This window comes from Pelodiscus sinensis, chromosome 4 (genome assembly GCF_049634645.1).
Source record: "Pelodiscus sinensis isolate JC-2024 chromosome 4, ASM4963464v1, whole genome shotgun sequence".
NCBI classification, from domain to species: domain Eukaryota; kingdom Metazoa; phylum Chordata; order Testudines; family Trionychidae; genus Pelodiscus; species Pelodiscus sinensis.
Genome location: NC_134714.1, coordinates 45,057,764 through 45,074,514, shown reverse-complemented (window position 1 = coordinate 45,074,514; position 16,751 = coordinate 45,057,764). Strand labels below are relative to the sequence as shown.

Below are 16,751 nucleotides of genomic sequence, written 5' to 3'. Positions count from 1 at the left end.
TTTCCGAAAGATCCGCGTCTAGACTGGCGCTTTTTTCCGGCAAAGCTCCGAGCCGGAAAAAAGCGGCAGCCATTTTTATGCAAATGAAGCGGGGGGGATTTAAATCCCCGCTTCATTTGCAATTGCGATGTGTCTAATTTGCATCCTTTTTACGGAAAAGGGATGCAGTCTAGACACAGCCCATGTGTTTGCATTGCACTGTTGTAGACACAGTCAGAAGATATTTACATGCAAAACATGCTAAAGATTAAGTCCCTTTATGCTTCCCAGAGAACATGTCCATGTTGATGACTGGTTCTGCTCAATAACAATCCAGAGCAATGCAGACCAACACATGTTCTTTTTCATCACCCTGGATCAAATGCCATTAACAGAAGGTTGATTTTCTTTTTTTGGTGTTTTGGTTTTGTAGTTTCTGCATCAAAATGTTGCACTTTTAAGTCTTCTGAAGGCATGAAGACACCTCATCTCTTTCAGATTTTGAAAGGCACTTCAGATTCTTAAACCTAGGGTTGAGTGCTGTAGCTACTGTTTAAAAGTGCGATTAAAACTGTGATTAATTTGAATAGCCATTAATTTTTGAGTGGTAATCGCATGAGTTAATTGCAATTAACCAACAGTCCTAATTGTTATTTGTTAAAGTCATTAATTATATTACACAAACAAAATCTAATTTAAAAGATTGCAAAATCAAACACTCACAAACTGATTAAGTTGTGTTGAAAAAATAATATGGGATCATAAAAAGACTTTGTGCATCATAAAAATGCAGATGCACAAAGAGTTTGAATTGAGGTTGCACAGGCAACCTTAGTTCTGGCTTTTTTTCTGAGCACTTGACTTTGCAACCTTAATAATCTTCTTTCAGGCTAGTTTATGTGTGTATAATTTCCTAGTTCTTAAAAAGCCAACAGGAAAAGAAAAACAGGAATGGCTTCATGTGGCATCATACTGACACCCCCATGGGCCATCAGTAGGTTTAGAAGCTGTAGATCCACCACACCATCAGCCATTTCAGCTAATAGAGTAATTACTAATTACAATATTAAATTGTCATCCTCTCTGTGACCCAGCAATAGAGAAGGATGATACACATACGTCAGTTTGTTTCACGGGTATTTGCTGAGAGTACAGAAGTGGTGAAACTAAGAGTCTTGGCTTCTACTGCAGGTATTGAAGGAGAGTGTGCTCTAGCACAGTGGTGCGCAACTTGTGGGTCGCGACTCCCAAGGGGATTGCGGATATCTTCCTGGGGGGTTGCTGCGCTGCCGCCCGGGTCTAAGCACCGTGTGACTGCCAACGGCCGGACCCAGCCCCCGGCCGCCCGGATCTGAGTCCCGCACCATGCGGCCGCCAATGGCCGAGCTCAACTATGGAGGTCACGGTGGAAAAAAGGCTGCGCACCACTGCTCTAGTGGGTACCGACTCTTCCACCCTTTCTCCCCATGTGTGGTCCCATCTCCTCCAACCTGTCCAGTACTTCCTCTTCTCAAGGACATAGACTATTAGGAAGGGATACACTAACATGCTGGAGGAGAAGCACTGACAGTCCAGGATTAACACCACTGAGAATTTCTTCTAACATGCAAGAAACCTCCCTGGGAACCTTTCCCTTTGGTAACGTACAAAATCTAACCCATGATCTAACCCATGTTAGTGAGGCCTTCCCAGCCTAGGTCTAAACAGCAATGCAAGCTGCTTTTCTTTGGCTTATATCCATTTTTCTCCTTCTTAAACAGGATCATTTGTTTATATGCACCAGTCATTTGAATTTAATTGTCAATATTAAAAGGAACAAATGCAAACTGACCATCTCAGATGCCATGTAGGTGCCCATGCTGAAAAAATGAGTCTCAAGAACACGTGAGTGCCTGGGCACCATTACCCACGGTTAGGATAACCTAGCACACATACTTGCGTCTACTCCTCACCTCAGACCGTGGCAGGAATGTGATTTGTGTTGAGGCTCCTCCCAGGTCCAGTGTCCCAACTGTCTGCTGGTTCTGGCCATAGAGCTGCCCTGCAGACAACATCCTGCTCAGAATAGCCACTAATACACAAACCCTTAACTCGGAGACTGCCCACAAGTCCCTAGAGCCATCAATCCATCACAGACCTATATGGGAGCTGATTTGGCTAAGCTAGTCTCTGGAACATATTGGATTGGTGTCAGGCAGAAACATGGGAACGGAAAGGATGATCCCCTCCCCACAACTCATTACCACAGAGCTGGCAGACACAGGCAGATAGTAGTGGCAAAGATATGGGGCCTTTCCTCCTGATTCCAACTTCACTTACCCAAAAATTGTATGTGCGTAAAATCATCTTTTTTCTAGTTTCTCCTCTATTCTTTCCCCTCCGTGCTGCCACAATGGAGAGGAGTGAGAGGGTAAACCAGGGAGAGAAACATACAAGACAGCCAACTCCAAACTCCTTTCCCTGGGGGATCGGGAGGGGGTGGGGGCGGAATTCAGTTCAGGCCTACCACTGAATCAAGCAGAGTTAATTACCTGTTAGAAAATTCACAGTAATCCAGGCTAAAACTCCTGAAAAGAGAGAGGAAAAAAAAAAGAACTGAAACTGCTTCTATCTCCTGCCCCTCATATTTCCTCATACAATCAGCAAGTTAGTTATCATTTGTATAGCATTATATGAGCTTTTCAGATACACAAAAAAGACAAGTTTCCTGCCCCAAACATTACGCAATCTAACTTACACTTATAACAAAATGGCACGACATGTACTGTCATAAGGAGTAATAGAGAGAGGGTTTTTCAGCATCTGTGCATCTAAGAATTTTTCCCTATGTCACAATGATACACAAATTGGCATGGATATAAGATATCATGCATACATTTGCTTTTGGCATTAGCTGACTTTTGAGCATTTAAATTCTTAACATTAAAACTCGATATTCTTTATATTTTAATTCTGTATATACAGTTGGACTGCGTCATGAGAACCAGTAAAATATCAACAACTCCTCCTTTTCTGCTCTAGCCTCTGAAGCTAGGTCTACACTACAGCTTTTTCTGTTTTCTTTTTTTTTTTTTTGGATGAGGCTTTTCCGAAATTTGCCCCGTCTACACTGGGCCAAATTTAAGAAAATCCCCCTCCTTTGGAAGATCCCTTTTTCCTCATGGAATGAGGAAGAGGGGGCTTCCGGAAGAGCACGTTTGCACTTCCACACAAAAAAAGCAGAAGAGCAAACGCGCTCCCTGGACATGGCAGAGGTGGAAAAAACCCACAGTATAGAAGTACTCTGAGCTTGGTATTGGCATTGGGTAGCACCTGAGTGTACATCGGTGATGGGATTCCAATTGAACGAGATGTAGTTTAAGGAGGCAGTTTAGAAAATAAAAACCTATGAAGGCCATATTGGCCTCTACTAGGCCCCATAAGTCTTTCTCCCTGAGCACATAGCACTGTTTCCTGCAGCACATTCTCAAAGGCTATGTTCCATTACCTCTAATAATACACTATGTATTGCACTAATAACTTACTTATTTCCTTCCTTCAAATACTTGTAGACTTATCATGCTTATTGTCTCCTAGACCAGCATGGGTTCTTTCAGTATTTCCTCATAAATAGGTCCTTTCAGCTACATTATTTTTTCTGCTCTTTTCAAAATTCCCCAAATTGTCACTATATTAATAGTAATATAATTTTTCAACCCTTTTCTCTGTGCGTGCAAAAAATGCAGATTTGGGTTGACAAACATTTCTCAAATTCATGTTGAATTAGCTGCATTGTTTTGATCAAAATTAAAACTTTTGAAAATTCTGAAAAAATTAAAAAATTTTAAAAAATCAATATGTTTCAACATTTTTTAAACAAAACCTTTTGTTCATTCAATTTTAATTGACTGGGGCTTAAAATTTTCTTTAATTTTATTTTAAAAGGCTCATCATTGAAATGAAACATTTTAATGGTTTTTACTTGAACTAAAATGATTTTTGTTTTGATACACTGAAACTTTCAGGTTGGCCCATTTTTTTAATAAACTTTTTGGAATTGAAAGCAAACGAAAACATCAGTTATTCACGCACTACAAGAAGTAATGAAGTGCTCAGTACAGAATGTAACTGTCCTTCAGAGTTGCTAAAGAGGGCTATTCACTTCCCTATTCTGTGATGGGAGACGTCTGTGTACCTACTCCAATTTTATAATGGCCTTTTTTGCAGCTATATTATGCTGCAAACTCAAGTATAATTTGCTGCACACTCTAACCCCATAGGCCAGTGTTTCTCAAAGTGAGCTATAAGCCTGCTTTGGGAAAGCCACTTGCAGGCCCGCACCACTTTATTTATCTAGAGTCCATAGCCACAGAAGTTATGTCTAGACTTCAGGCTTCTTTTGGAAGAATCTTTTTGGGGAAGAGATCGTCCGAAAAAACTTCTTCTGAAAGCGTCTACACAGCAAAAGCGCTTCGAAAAAGCAATCTGCTTTTTCAAAAGATAGCACCCACACTGAATGGACTCGCATTTAAGCTGTGATTACTATGGATGGAGTGGCCAGCAAGGCACCTGTGCTTTTTCCTCTTTTCTCTTCTTTCAAAAGAACTCCCTCTTCCCCATCCACGCATGCCTTTTTCTGAAAGAGCTCTTTTGGAAAAAGGCTTCTTCCTCATAGAAAGAGGATTACCAATGCTGGAAAAAAAACCTGTTCTTTCAATTTACTTTTGGAAGAATGCGATTGCAGTATGGTCTTAACTCAGGTTTTGTCAGAAAAACAGCTGTTTTTCTGACAAAACTCTGTAGTGTAGACATACCCAGAGAGCCCCACAGTTCCCAATGGCTCCAGTTCGCTGTTTCCAGCCAAGTGGAGCCATGAGAAGCTTCCCTACAATTTGACACTGCACTGCTTATCACTGTGCCAGCGGTTTTCAAACTGTGGATCACCCCATTTTAATGGGGTCACCAGGGCCAACGTTAGACTTGCTGGAGCCTGGGATTGAAAACTGAGCTCTACTGCCCCAGGCTGAAGCCAGATCCCGAGGGCTTTAGCCTAGAGTGGAGGGACTTGGGCTCCACACCACCCCTGCCCAGGGCCATGGAGTAATTTTTGTTGTCAGAAAGGGGTCACGGGACAATGAACTTTGAGAACTGCAGTAAGCCTTTCAAGTAACCTGTGGAGGAATACTGCATTGCTTTTACTCACACCTGCAACAGAGGACAAATGCTCAGCTGTTCATTTTAAATTGTACAGTGCAGGAGCCACTGTTCATCCAATGACAAGCAGAAACTTCTGCTCTGGAGCCTCAAATGTCATCTACCTAACTCAAGAATCTCTTTGCATTTGTAGTCAAAATTCTCAAGAATACAAAAGGATCCTATTTTCAAACAGCTTGAGTTGTGCCAGAAAGGTTCTGTTCTTTCCTTCAGTCCTGAAGGGCATTTCTCCTTCCCCCGGCCTCCATAGTCACTTCTCTTTCCCTTTTGCCTTTACCCCCTTTCTCCTTCCCAAGACCCACCTTCAGAAGATCCATCCATGATGCTAACACTGTTATTTGGAACCAGAAAAGGGGACTCCTCAAAGACCTCTCTCACCTGAAGAAAGGACAAATGGTTAGATTCCCTGGACCGGGGGCCTTGCTCTCCACTGGGAGTGCTGGGCAAAGCTTCCCTTTCTCCCCAGACCAGAAGAAAGAAAGACATGAATGTGTGTTAGGCAATCTTTCTCTTCCTCCTCCTGTGTACTAGGGCCCTCTCCATCCACCCTTTCTGCCTCTATCAAGAAAGGAGGTCTCCAGCCCACAGCAGGAAGGTTTTAAGTTCTGAGAGTTCTCATACACTCTTAGGGAATTACAACTTTTTTTCAAAGCTGGGACTAAGTTATAGTAGAGAGCTTGGAAGAGAGAGTTATAAAACATGCTGTAAGGAGGACCATGTAATAGCACAGAGGATCTCTCTTATGTTACCTCGGAGAGGAGAGCCTGGGCTTTGGGCGCAGGCAGCAGCCTCAGTCCAGCTGTAGCTTTCAGCACCACTGGGGTCTCCTTCCAGTAACTAGGCGGCACAGCTCCTTTGGCCATTTCCAACAATCCTCTCACCGTTTCTGCACCCTACAAATAAAAAGAGGCTCTTTCGTTAGGAGGAAAGCGGCTCTGCATCAGCTATACTTCAACCATCCTGTTAAGCACCAGTTAAAATGATCCCAACACCACACAGACCTGAATTTCCCCGAAGTCATGTGCTCTGCAATGTCCTGCACTTTCCTAGGCCATTCAGAGGAATAATGAGGTTTGTTTTTATCTCTGCAGAGATAAAATACTTTTTACTTTAACTGGAGTAACCAATCACTTCCATTCAAACACAGCACCGTGTTGATTTAGATTCAAAGTAAAATACGTTTATTAAGAAAAGAAGTTTATGAGATACCAATCAGAAGGAATAAAGTTAAAAATGGTTACAACCGAACAAAAGTAAAAAACATGGTTTCTAATGTTAAGACTTTAACAAGCTATTGTCTAGGTCAGGGGTGGACAACCCATTCCAGACGAAGAGCCACAAAAGCAATGGAGACAATGTGAAGAGCCAAAGTTCTTGAGCAAAAAACAAACAAACAAAAAACCCCAAAAAGTGCCATGGTGGGGAAAAATAGGTGCTGGTACATCCATCCAAGGGCACAGCTTTTTTTTTTTTTTTGGTTAACAACTTTTCCCTGGGTCTTCGCGGCCCTGCCCCCTCCCCTTTTTTTGGCTCAACAACTTTGCCCCGGCTCTTCACGCTTCACTGGGAAGGGGTGAGAGGTGCAAGCTCTGGGAGGGAATTTCGGTGCAGGGGGAAGTAGAGAAGAGGATGCTGGCTCAGGGAGGGGGCTCCAGGCTGGAGAGTGTTGGGGTCAGGTGGAGGGTTGGGGTGCTGAGCAAGCCGCAGGCTTGTGGCTGTGAGGGTGCAGGAGTTTGGGCTGGGGTGCATGAGAGGCTCAGGGCAGGGAGGCTGGGAGTATGATGGGCTCAGGACACAGATTTGCAGTGTGTGGATGGTGCAGGAGTGTTATGGCAGAAGACTGGGGATGTGGGGGGCGCAGGAGTTTGGAGATGTGAGAGGCTCAGGACAGGGGGTTCCAGTGTATGATAGGCTCAGATTTGGAGTCGGGGGGTGGGGGGGGAGAGTGCAGGAGTGTTATGATGCTGCAGCCAGATGGGGGCTTGGCCCCAATTGGGGGCTTGTTGGCCAGGATTTATTTTTAAATAAAATATTATGTCAAACACAAAATGTTTCAGTGTTGTCTTTATTTAGGAGCCGGGCGGGGAACCTGTTTTGATTCAGGGGTCATTGACCCACAGAAAAGTCAGTCGGGGCCACACAAGTGAGATGCAAAAAAACCAACCGCTCCAAAACCCCTCAAGCCTCACTAATGTGGCCCCAACTGTGCTGGTGGGGGCAGGGGATAGGGTGCTGGGGCAGGGCACTTGTGGGGGGGGTCTGGCCAGGGGGAGGGGACAGAGACAGCTGGGGCCAGTACCTGGGGATCCCAGGTCTCAGAAAGCCCGCTGGCTGCTCTTCCCCTCCCCTCTCCCAGGCACCCCCCCCAACCCAATCCCCCTCCCATTCCCCAGAACAAGGCACCCCCCCAACCCAATCCTCCTCCCCTTCCCCAGAGTCAGGCACAAATACACACTCCCTCTAACCCAATCCCCTTCCCTCCCTCCCCCAACCTAATTCTTGGGTCCCAGAGGTGGAGCCAATACTACAGCCACACACGTCTCCCTCCAGGCACTAGGGTGCGTGCGCTGAGCAGCTGGCCTTGAGATGTGCGGGCTGGGATGCCATGCACACCCTCTCCCCCCCCAAACCCAATCCGCCTTCCTTCCCCTCCCCTTCCCCAAACTAGAGCCAGGCATCCCCCCTTTCCCCACTCAAACCTAATTCTTGGGTCCTGGAGCTGCCTCCGCCACTATAGCCGCGCATCTCCCTCCAGGCGTTGGGGCACGTGTGCTGAGCAGCCGGCACACTGAGCGGCTGGCACGATGTGCGCACCCTCACCCCAAACTCCCTCCCCTCCAGCAATGCCACACAACTCCCCTCCCCACTCTAACCCAATCTCCCTCCCCCACTAGCCTTATGCCCAGGTCCCGGGGCTGCCACCGCTGCCTGAGCTCAGCAGCCAGCTGCTAGCACGTGCAGGCTGGGATGCTGTGTGTAATCCGGCCTGCATGTGCAGGATATGACGTAGTGCGCTGCAGGCCGTGAATGGAACGGCACAGGCCGTAAGCACGCATGCAGCTCACAGCAGCCCGGCCGTGAGAGCAGATGACCTGAGAGGTTCCAGGTCTGTCCGTCATAGGTTCTGTCAGGAGCTGCAATTTTTTTCTCCGCACAGGTTGGCCAACCCTGGCCTAGATACTGGGTAAGGTTGATGATACACACTTCTTCAAACAAGACCACCCTATAGTTAGGATCTCTCTCCAAAGACAAAGTGCTCAGTTTCTTTGTCTTTTTAGGTGAAAAGATAAGTTGGGGTTCCTTACCCCTCTCTTTTTAGTGCAGTGAACCTCTGTAATGGATTCTTCTGATGGTTACCCCACCCAGCTGGGCTGGAGCAACCTACCTGCCTGACAGAGCTGGGCTGGAGCGCACTCTGCCCCGCCATGGGCAGGGGCTGCTTCCAGCTCCACAAGGAGCTGTTGGTTCGTAGCCTGCCTGGGGCCAGAAGTGTTCGCAGCCCTGCATGGGGCCAGCAGAGCTGCTGCCACTTCCAGGATTGCTTCCACACAGGGAGCTACTGCTTCTGGCCCCACGTGGGACTGCCAGCTACCAATTAATTTCCCTATTACCTAAACTATTGTAATGATTAGTGCGGGATGATAATGGTCACCATTTCTTTGTGAAATATTTTGCCATTCCATTTTGGACAGTTTTAAACTCCTTAGAATTTTACAATCTGGTGAAAGTGCAGGGGACCGATTACCACTTATGTCAGAGCAAAGTGAAGATAATACATGTGAAAGTTATCAAGAAATGACAAACTTCCTGATTCTAAGGAAAGGAGTGAGAGCTGCAGAATAAGGAAATAGAATTTAAAAGTAAATTATAACAAGTCCAGAGAACTCGTAGGGTAAAATACTCATGGGTAGGAAAACTAAGGGAAAACAGAGTTCAAGAAAGCTGACAGGATGAATACTAAGAGGGGAACAGATTCAGCAGGAGCTCTTTTATTATCTGAAAATCGAAAGGGAATCTTACAAAAAGTGGAAATATGGACACATTGCTATGGATAAGCATCAAAGAATAACTCAAGTAGGTGGGGACAAAAAAAATCAGAAAGACTAAGGCACACAATAAGTCACACCTTACAAGAAACATATAATTCAGTAAGATGGAGTTCTATAAATACTTTAGGAACAAGACAAAGGAAAATGTGCATTCACTGCTTAGGAAGGAAGGAAGACACACACTGTGCGCAGAATTCTAATACCATTGCTTTTTACCTGACACATAAGGAACAGCCAGATCCCCTAAATTATCACAATACTTCCCCCATGTCACAAATCTAGTCAGGTTCCCGCTCTTGTGGCTCCCCAGATTGCTGTGAGGGGATCCATATACTGAGCCCCTTTCTCTCCACCCCCTCCCCCCCCACCACCACCACATGTAGTTTCCTGGCTCTCAGTAGTCTAAGTAAATTATAGGCAGCATTAAAATGAGAACACGTATTCACAGAAAACATGGAAGATTCCAGATGAGTCTTACCTTTTCAGGCTGATCAACATAAGCAGAAAGACCAGGCTTTACTGACTCAAATATCTCCCCTTCCAGCTCTGGCGGCTGCTCTGCACATATGAAACAAAAGCACATGGAAGCACATATACCACCACCAGCTCTGCTGTGCCTTACCTTCAAACTTAGGAACAGATAATTTCACATAAAATCACTCATGACGACCATCCCCTATATCTCCCTGAATATAACAATCACCCCTTTCCAACACATGCACTGATCCTCCTTTGCCAGAGAATGATTTAACAAAATGTGCCCATTGTGCCCTCCAAATTCATTAATCACCTGTTGAAATACATCAAGTTACAATGCACGGAAACATATCAAGTGACAAAAGAAAATGTGTGAAACTTCGTCCTAGCCTCAGTGTGAGATTTAGTCCTCTTAAAGAATTGCCCAGATGGCCAGACTAAAGCTTTAGGAAACTGAGAATTTTCTTTTGTGCCTAGGTCAACAGCCTTTGATGGATTAACTAGGAAGAGTTCTGGAGTGAAACCCCACCACAGACTGAGCGTACCTACCACCCAGAGTTTGGATCGAGGAGCTGATATTAGAACTGCCCCCGTTGTCCCAAACTCTGGAATAGTGTACGAGGAGAAAAGCACCTCTAAGACAGCCATGGCCTAAGTCAATAAGATCAGGGTGCAGAATCCTGCAGGTTGGGTCTCTGAGAAATGCCCCTATTTGTTGGAATTCTGTCATTCAGCCTTACCTGGGTTTTTCTGCACAAAGGTGTAAATGTGAATTCGGGTCCCGGTGCTTCCTGCATCAAACATGATGCCATAAAAGTTGTTGACGTTGGCATTTATAGGGCACACACTAGGTGGAAAGAGATCCTGAAACCACATCTCTGGGCTTGGATGTGAAACAATGCAGTAAATAGAGGAAAGGGCCAACATTAGAAAGATGGTAAGCCAGGTAGCTGCCATCTTGCAAGGGAACCTTGGGGCAGCTGGAGTATGGATCAGCGTTCACAGATTTGCAGGAGTTCCTGGAGAGTGAAATAAGAACAAGTTACCACCACCTTTCTCCTTTGTATATCTGTTTAAAGGAATCTGCCCAGCACAGAAGCTATCTATCCTTAAAAGAAAAAAACATCCTTCCTGACTGCACCTTCCCAAGAGATAGGTATCCCCAGCTGTTTCCACTCTAGATACAGGGGCTCTCACTAAGTATTGCCAACTGCACTTAACCAGTTTGCTCTGTCAGACTACAGGCCCTCTCTATTACTGCAGATATCAGAATGGAGCATTTAAAAAGGGAGTACCAGGATACCTAATTTTGAGTTTGTACACAGAACCTTCTCTCTCACCTGGACTTCTAGATCAGATTTACAGCCCTGGGACTTTCCTGACAGCTCAAATCTCAGCTGAATTCACACCTTATGTAAATGTAGCTCAGAGCTGGATCTCTCTGTCCTGACATCCACATATGGGATGCTGGCCTGGCACAGAACACAAATGTCATTCAGTACCACAAACAAAGAGAATTTCATCTCCACCTGATGGCAGCTGTTTGGAGAGATCAGTATATGGGGAGGATAAAGGGCATGAACTGCTAACAGCAGTGATCACCTACACTGTAAGAGGGGAAACAATATTAACACACGCATGCCCCCAGTTCCTCAGCCCCCTCTCAGTGTTCATACTTATCTGATGGCTTTTTGCCTGCAAGTTGTTTGTTTATCTTCCCCTCATAGTACAATGTTCTCTGCTTAAAACCAGCCAGGATTAGGACAAACTATTTTTACACTTTGAGCAGGTAACTCCCTCTCCTTTGTGGAATGAAATGCAGAATATTCACATGGCCTATAATATGCCAACATTATTCATAGTCTCTGAAATGCATGACTTAGTATTAAGTATCAAGATTCAGCAGCTTTCTCCTCCCATTACCCACCCACTCTGTGATTAAAGCCTCCCTGCACGCAAAGAAGATATTAGCAAAGGAAAGACACCGGTACAGAAATTGCACAGTCATTCTTAATCATGTGTTTAGTTAAAGCAAACAGAGGAGAACATAGTTGTCTTTATTTACCCAGCATTGCTAAGGTACTTAACTCAATTAATTTTTCTTTTTTGGAAAATGAATATGTACATGCTTCATTTAAAATAAATCATGGCTAAGGGTTGGATTGGGGATGAGGGATTCAGTATGTAGTCTGCCCTGAGGAGAGAAGACTACCCCAGCCCTCCCTCTCTGCAGCAGCTTGGGGTAGGTGAGAAGCACCTCTCCATGGCCACTGTAGCTCCAGAGGGCAAAGCCAGGGAAAGGCTACATGTTCCCTGGTTGGGGAGATCCAGGGTCATCTGCCCCCTACACTTCCCAGCTAGAGTGAGGAATGCAGACAATCGTGTTTTCCCCTCACTCCTTAACAAAGGGAAACAGCCAGCAATGTCCATGTACAAATGGGGGGAAACTTCAGTCCCTGCCTTCCCTAAAGAGTATCTGGGGGATGCGCTCAGGGCTGGGGCACTCATGAACTGAGGGGGAGGCAGCCCCAGCCAGCTCCTTTCACCTGCCTGGTGATCCTGTCTCTTTTCTGTTTGGTTTTATGAGAAGCAATCCCATTCTAGACACATCCCATTTTTCTGACACAACCAAACCCTGACCGTGCTTTAAGTTATGATAAGAGGAAGCTGTATACCAAATTTGGTGGTCCTGGCTCTTATCATTTAGGAGCAGTTCTTGAACAGACAAACAGACTCTCAATATATAGAAGATTTCTTACTTATATTGAGCAACACCACGAAAACCCTGTCAGAGCCACACTGCAAACACATTAAAGTACCTTAGCATATAAAAGACACTAATACTATTCATCCACCTCAAGATTCTCCCTTGTGTCCTTGTCCTGGACCTGTTTGTTCACCTTGTACCTCACCTGTGTGCATGTCTATCCAATCTGCTTGAGAGTTTTGCCTGCTGCTCATCTCCCTGTGGATCCCTGCCTACTTCTGGCCCAAGTGTCTGTTTCTCCTCTAAAGACTCTTGCCTCCATCCAGAGAGAATATGAGGAGCTGCTCTTTGCCTCAGGGCGTAATATAATATAAAGTCACATTAGGAAATCCTGCTCTTTAATTGGTCAATAGCAGTGGCGCTAACCTAGCACAATACAGCTCAGGATTATTTTGTTTACTGATGGAATTACAGGCAGTCCCCGGGTTACGTACAAGATAGGGACTGTAGGTTTGTTCTTAAGTTGAATCTGTATGTAAGTCGGAACTGGCGTCCAGATTCAGCCGCTGCTGAAACTGACCAGTGGCTGACTACAGGAAGCCTGAGGCAGAGTTGCTCTGCCCTGGGCTTCCTGGAATCAGCCTCTGATCAGTTTCAACAGGCTGAATCTGGACACCAGTTCCATACAGATTCAACTTAAGAACCCCAGGCATCCCCAAGTCAGCTGCTGCTGAAACTGATCAGCAGCTGATTCCAGGAAGCCCGGGGCAGAGCAACTCTGCCTCGAGCTTCCTGTAGTCAGCACTGGTCAGTTTCAGCAGCGGCTGACTTGGGGACGCCTGGGGCAGAGCAGCTGGGGTGCTGCTGGGTTGGTCCAGTAGCGCCGCCGCTCCTCGGCGCTACTGGACCAACCCAGCAGCACCCAAGCTGCTCTGCCCCAGGCGTCCTGATTCAGCCGCTGCTGAAACTGACCAGCAGCGGCTGAATCAGGACGCCTGGGGCAGAGCAGCTGGGGTGCTGCTGGGTTTGTCCAGTAGTGCCCAGAGCAGCGCTGCGGGACCAAGGCAGCGCCCCAGCTGCTCTACCACAGGGGTCTATAGAAAAGCCTGGTCTCCTGGGGGAGGGAGGGGGTACTAGCTGCCCCCCCCCCATCAAACCAGGGAGACGCGGGCGGCGGACCGAGACGCACCGCGGTCCCGCCGCCCGGATCCTCCGCAGCTTTGCTCCACGTCTCCCTGGTCTGCTGGAGACCAGCAGACCAGGGAGATGGGGAGCAAAGCCTCTGAGGACACCGGCAGCGGGACAGCCGCGGCGCGTCTGGGCTGTCCGCTGCCCGCGTGCTCCGCGGCTTTGCTCCCCGTCTCCCTGGTCTGCTGGTCTCCAGCAGACCAGGGAGACGGAGCAAACCCCGTTCGTAACTGCGGATCCGACATAAGTCGGATCCGCATAACTCGGGGACTGCCTGTACAAATAAAATCCCTGCACCCGCCTCAGGTCATGGCTCTGTCTGAAACGAAACTGCAGGGTCTTTGGATTACATTTTTTTATTACACCACAGAAACACGTGACCTTTACATCTTTGTCTAGTCCCTAGAAATTAAGGTAGTATAAAAATAATCCACTGATTTTTCTCATTAATACCATTTCCCTATTGTCATTTTTTCTCAGTAGATGAGCATTCTAAACTTCTTCCTTGAACATTTCCCCTCCTCAGTCACCTACTCCCAAAATTTCACCCCAGCTGCTCTCCCCTTACCTTCACAGCTTTCCATCTCTCTCCGAGCTTACCCCTTCCCCAAATAAATCTATCAACTCTTCTTCCCTGCTCCTCACTGAAGTGCTGCCAGGATGGAGTTACTATGAGCCTTTCTGGTAGGAGCTATGGAGTGTCCTCAGCTTAGAGGAACTTCAGTGGAGAACAGATGAATAGTCTTAAAAAGGATAAAGGAGTGAGAGGACAGAGACAGTGGAAGGAGATGGAAAGCAAGAAAGAAAATGAAAATAAATAGAGAATAGGGATGTAATTGTGTAACCATGTAAATGTTTAACTGATGAACCTGAGCAATAACAGTTACATGCAGCATTCTCCCCCCCCCCCCCCACTGCTGCTCCTAGGTATCAGAGGTAGTGGGGGGGGGGGGGAGAGAGAGATGGAGCCGGCTTGCAAGCTGGCTCCCGTGCATACTGGCTCTCACAGAGCCACCTTCCCAAGCCTGCGCTGCTGCCTCTGGCATGAGCATGGGAGCCAGTGACTGCAGGGAGCCATTTTAAAAAGCCAGCTCCTCATAAGCATTGGCTACCATGGAGCTGCCTCCCACCTGCCCCGCATGTAAACATGTACTCACCGAAAATTTCAACAGGCACACGTTTACCAAAATAAACACACTTTAACATCCCTAATGAGAAAGGTAGTGAAAGATGAGGAAGGGTTAAATATTGTTTGTAGAAGCAAGAGAATTAAAGGAAGAAGGAGAGGAAGAACTCTGGGAAAAGTGGTAAGTCTCATCTCCTCAAGAAAGTAGGGAGAGATTAGTTACTAAAAAAACAGGAATATGTTTTTTTCCATTTTCAAATAACTTTTAGCCTTCATGGTATTTAATGGTATAACCTCTCTCCCCCAGACCATTCTACAAATAGCTTGTTCAAATATTGCATAGGGATACAGACATAAAGCCATTGGATAATCTTGCAGACATTTCAGCATGCATATCTGCCTCTATATTAATGACTTGCCCAAGAGATGGCTTTTACCCAACTCAAGGCACTCCTCACTTTGACCTATTGTTTCATTAAAATTTTGGCTTATGGTTAGGGCTCTCCAGCTATTAAATCAGCACATGGTTTAAGCATACAGCATCCTCTTTGTTGACAAAAACACTAATCTTGAGATTAATCATTTGTATTGCAACTTGGTTGGACCCCATTGCACTTTGCATTGTACAGACATAGGCTGCGTCTAGATTGGCATGATTTTCCGGAAATGCTTTAACGGAAAAGTTTTCTGTTAAAAGCATTTTCGGAAAAGAGCGTCTAGATTGGCGATCGGGGCTTTTGTGCGGAAAAGCGTGTCTAGATTGGCACGGACGCTTTTCCGCAAAAAGTGCTTTTGCGGAAGAGCGTCCATGCCATTTTCATGATCAGGGCTTTTTTGCGGAAAACAAATCTGAGCTGTCTACACTGGCCCTTTTGCGCAAAAAGCGGCTGATTTTCCAGAAAAACTGGCCAGTCTAGAGACAGCCATAGAGTAAAAGACAAACTCAGCTCCAGAGTTAATAATCTTCACTTAAGACAAGGTGTGACAGGTAGGGTGAAAAAGGACAGGCTTACAGTAATACTAGCATGTTTTGCAGATAACTTGCAATAGGTGTAATAAGCAGATCAGCATCAGTAAGCTCAGCTTGATATCTGCCTACCACTTGTCAGATGGCACTAAAATAATAATTAGTAGTAAGAAATGCAAAATATTACAGTCACACACCTAAGACTTAGAATCCTGAAGCAAGACTTAGGCAACTGCTCCTCCACTCCAAAGATTCCTGACAAGCAGCTTGTAACAGTCTCTGTGACAGCAAAGACTGTGCCTACACTCACCTCTTCTTCACCTTCACTTGCAGCTGACATGACTGGACTATTTATCACACAAGCTATTCAACTAGGGAAGCACAAGAAATTTCACACAAGCTGTTTTTCATGGGCTTGGGTTTATGATTGATCTAATGCTGACAAGCATGCTAGGTCTTTAGTTAAGCCAGATAAGTACAAGGGGCAGGTTCCAAACAGTTAAAAGTTCAATTGAGATCAACAAATTAGTAAAACATTTAACAAATTGACAGAAAGTTCATTTCAACAGTTTGAGCACTGCCAACAATGAGCTTGTCATTATATAAGCAGGAAGCACCCAGAACCAGCCAGCCACAAAATCCTGCAGAAAGTTCAGGACAGGGCAGATTAAAATGAGAGAAAATGTAAAGTACAACCAAGTTGAATGCACTGGGGCAAACTGAGTTCAGCTGTACACTTAAAATGCAGAAGAGTCAGAAAAATCCTCATACAGTGGAAGGAGGATCAAGGTTGACACAGAGTCAAGATGGAACAGGAAGTCGCAGAGCAGCAGAGCTTGCAAAGCAGAACTATTTCAGGTCTTCCATATTGAAACCTCAGGGCTGTGTCTACACTGGCGTGATCTCACGCAAATTGGCCACTCTTGCGCAAAAACTTGCTGCCTGTCTACACTGGCTGCGTGTTCTTGCGCAAGTAAACTGACATTCTAATGTATAAAATCAGGGCTTCTTGCACAAGAACTCTGATGCTCCCACTCAGGAAGAAGCCCTTTTGAGCAAGAGCTC

The 16,751-nt window shown here is 45.8% G+C and overlaps 1 protein-coding gene across 6 annotated transcripts in view; it reads right to left on the bottom strand.

The window, feature by feature from the left end:
- The window catches only part of ENTPD5 (ectonucleoside triphosphate diphosphohydrolase 5 (inactive)), a 46,236-nt gene that overhangs the window by 20,401 nt on the left and 9,084 nt on the right, over positions 1–16,751 (bottom strand). For 2 of the 6 annotated variants that reach the window (XM_006117730.4, XM_075926894.1), the window contains exons 1-7: positions 15,997–16,141; positions 10,439–10,717; positions 9,700–9,779; positions 5,922–6,065; positions 5,475–5,550; positions 2,511–2,546; positions 1,932–2,020 (exon numbers count right to left, since the gene is read on the bottom strand). In XM_006117730.4, coding sequence (XP_006117792.2) covers positions 1,932–2,020; positions 2,511–2,546; positions 5,475–5,550; positions 5,922–6,065; positions 9,700–9,779; positions 10,439–10,655 — 642 coding nt within the window. In that variant the 5' untranslated portion in view covers positions 10,656–10,717; positions 15,997–16,141. Of the gene's footprint in view, positions 1–1,931; positions 2,021–2,510; positions 2,547–5,474; positions 5,551–5,921; positions 6,066–9,699; positions 9,780–10,438; positions 10,718–12,610; positions 12,758–14,161; positions 14,369–15,883; positions 16,142–16,751 lie in introns of those variants that run through there. The other 4 variants (XM_006117732.4, XM_006117733.4, XM_006117731.4 and 1 more) reach the window with 4 other exon arrangements.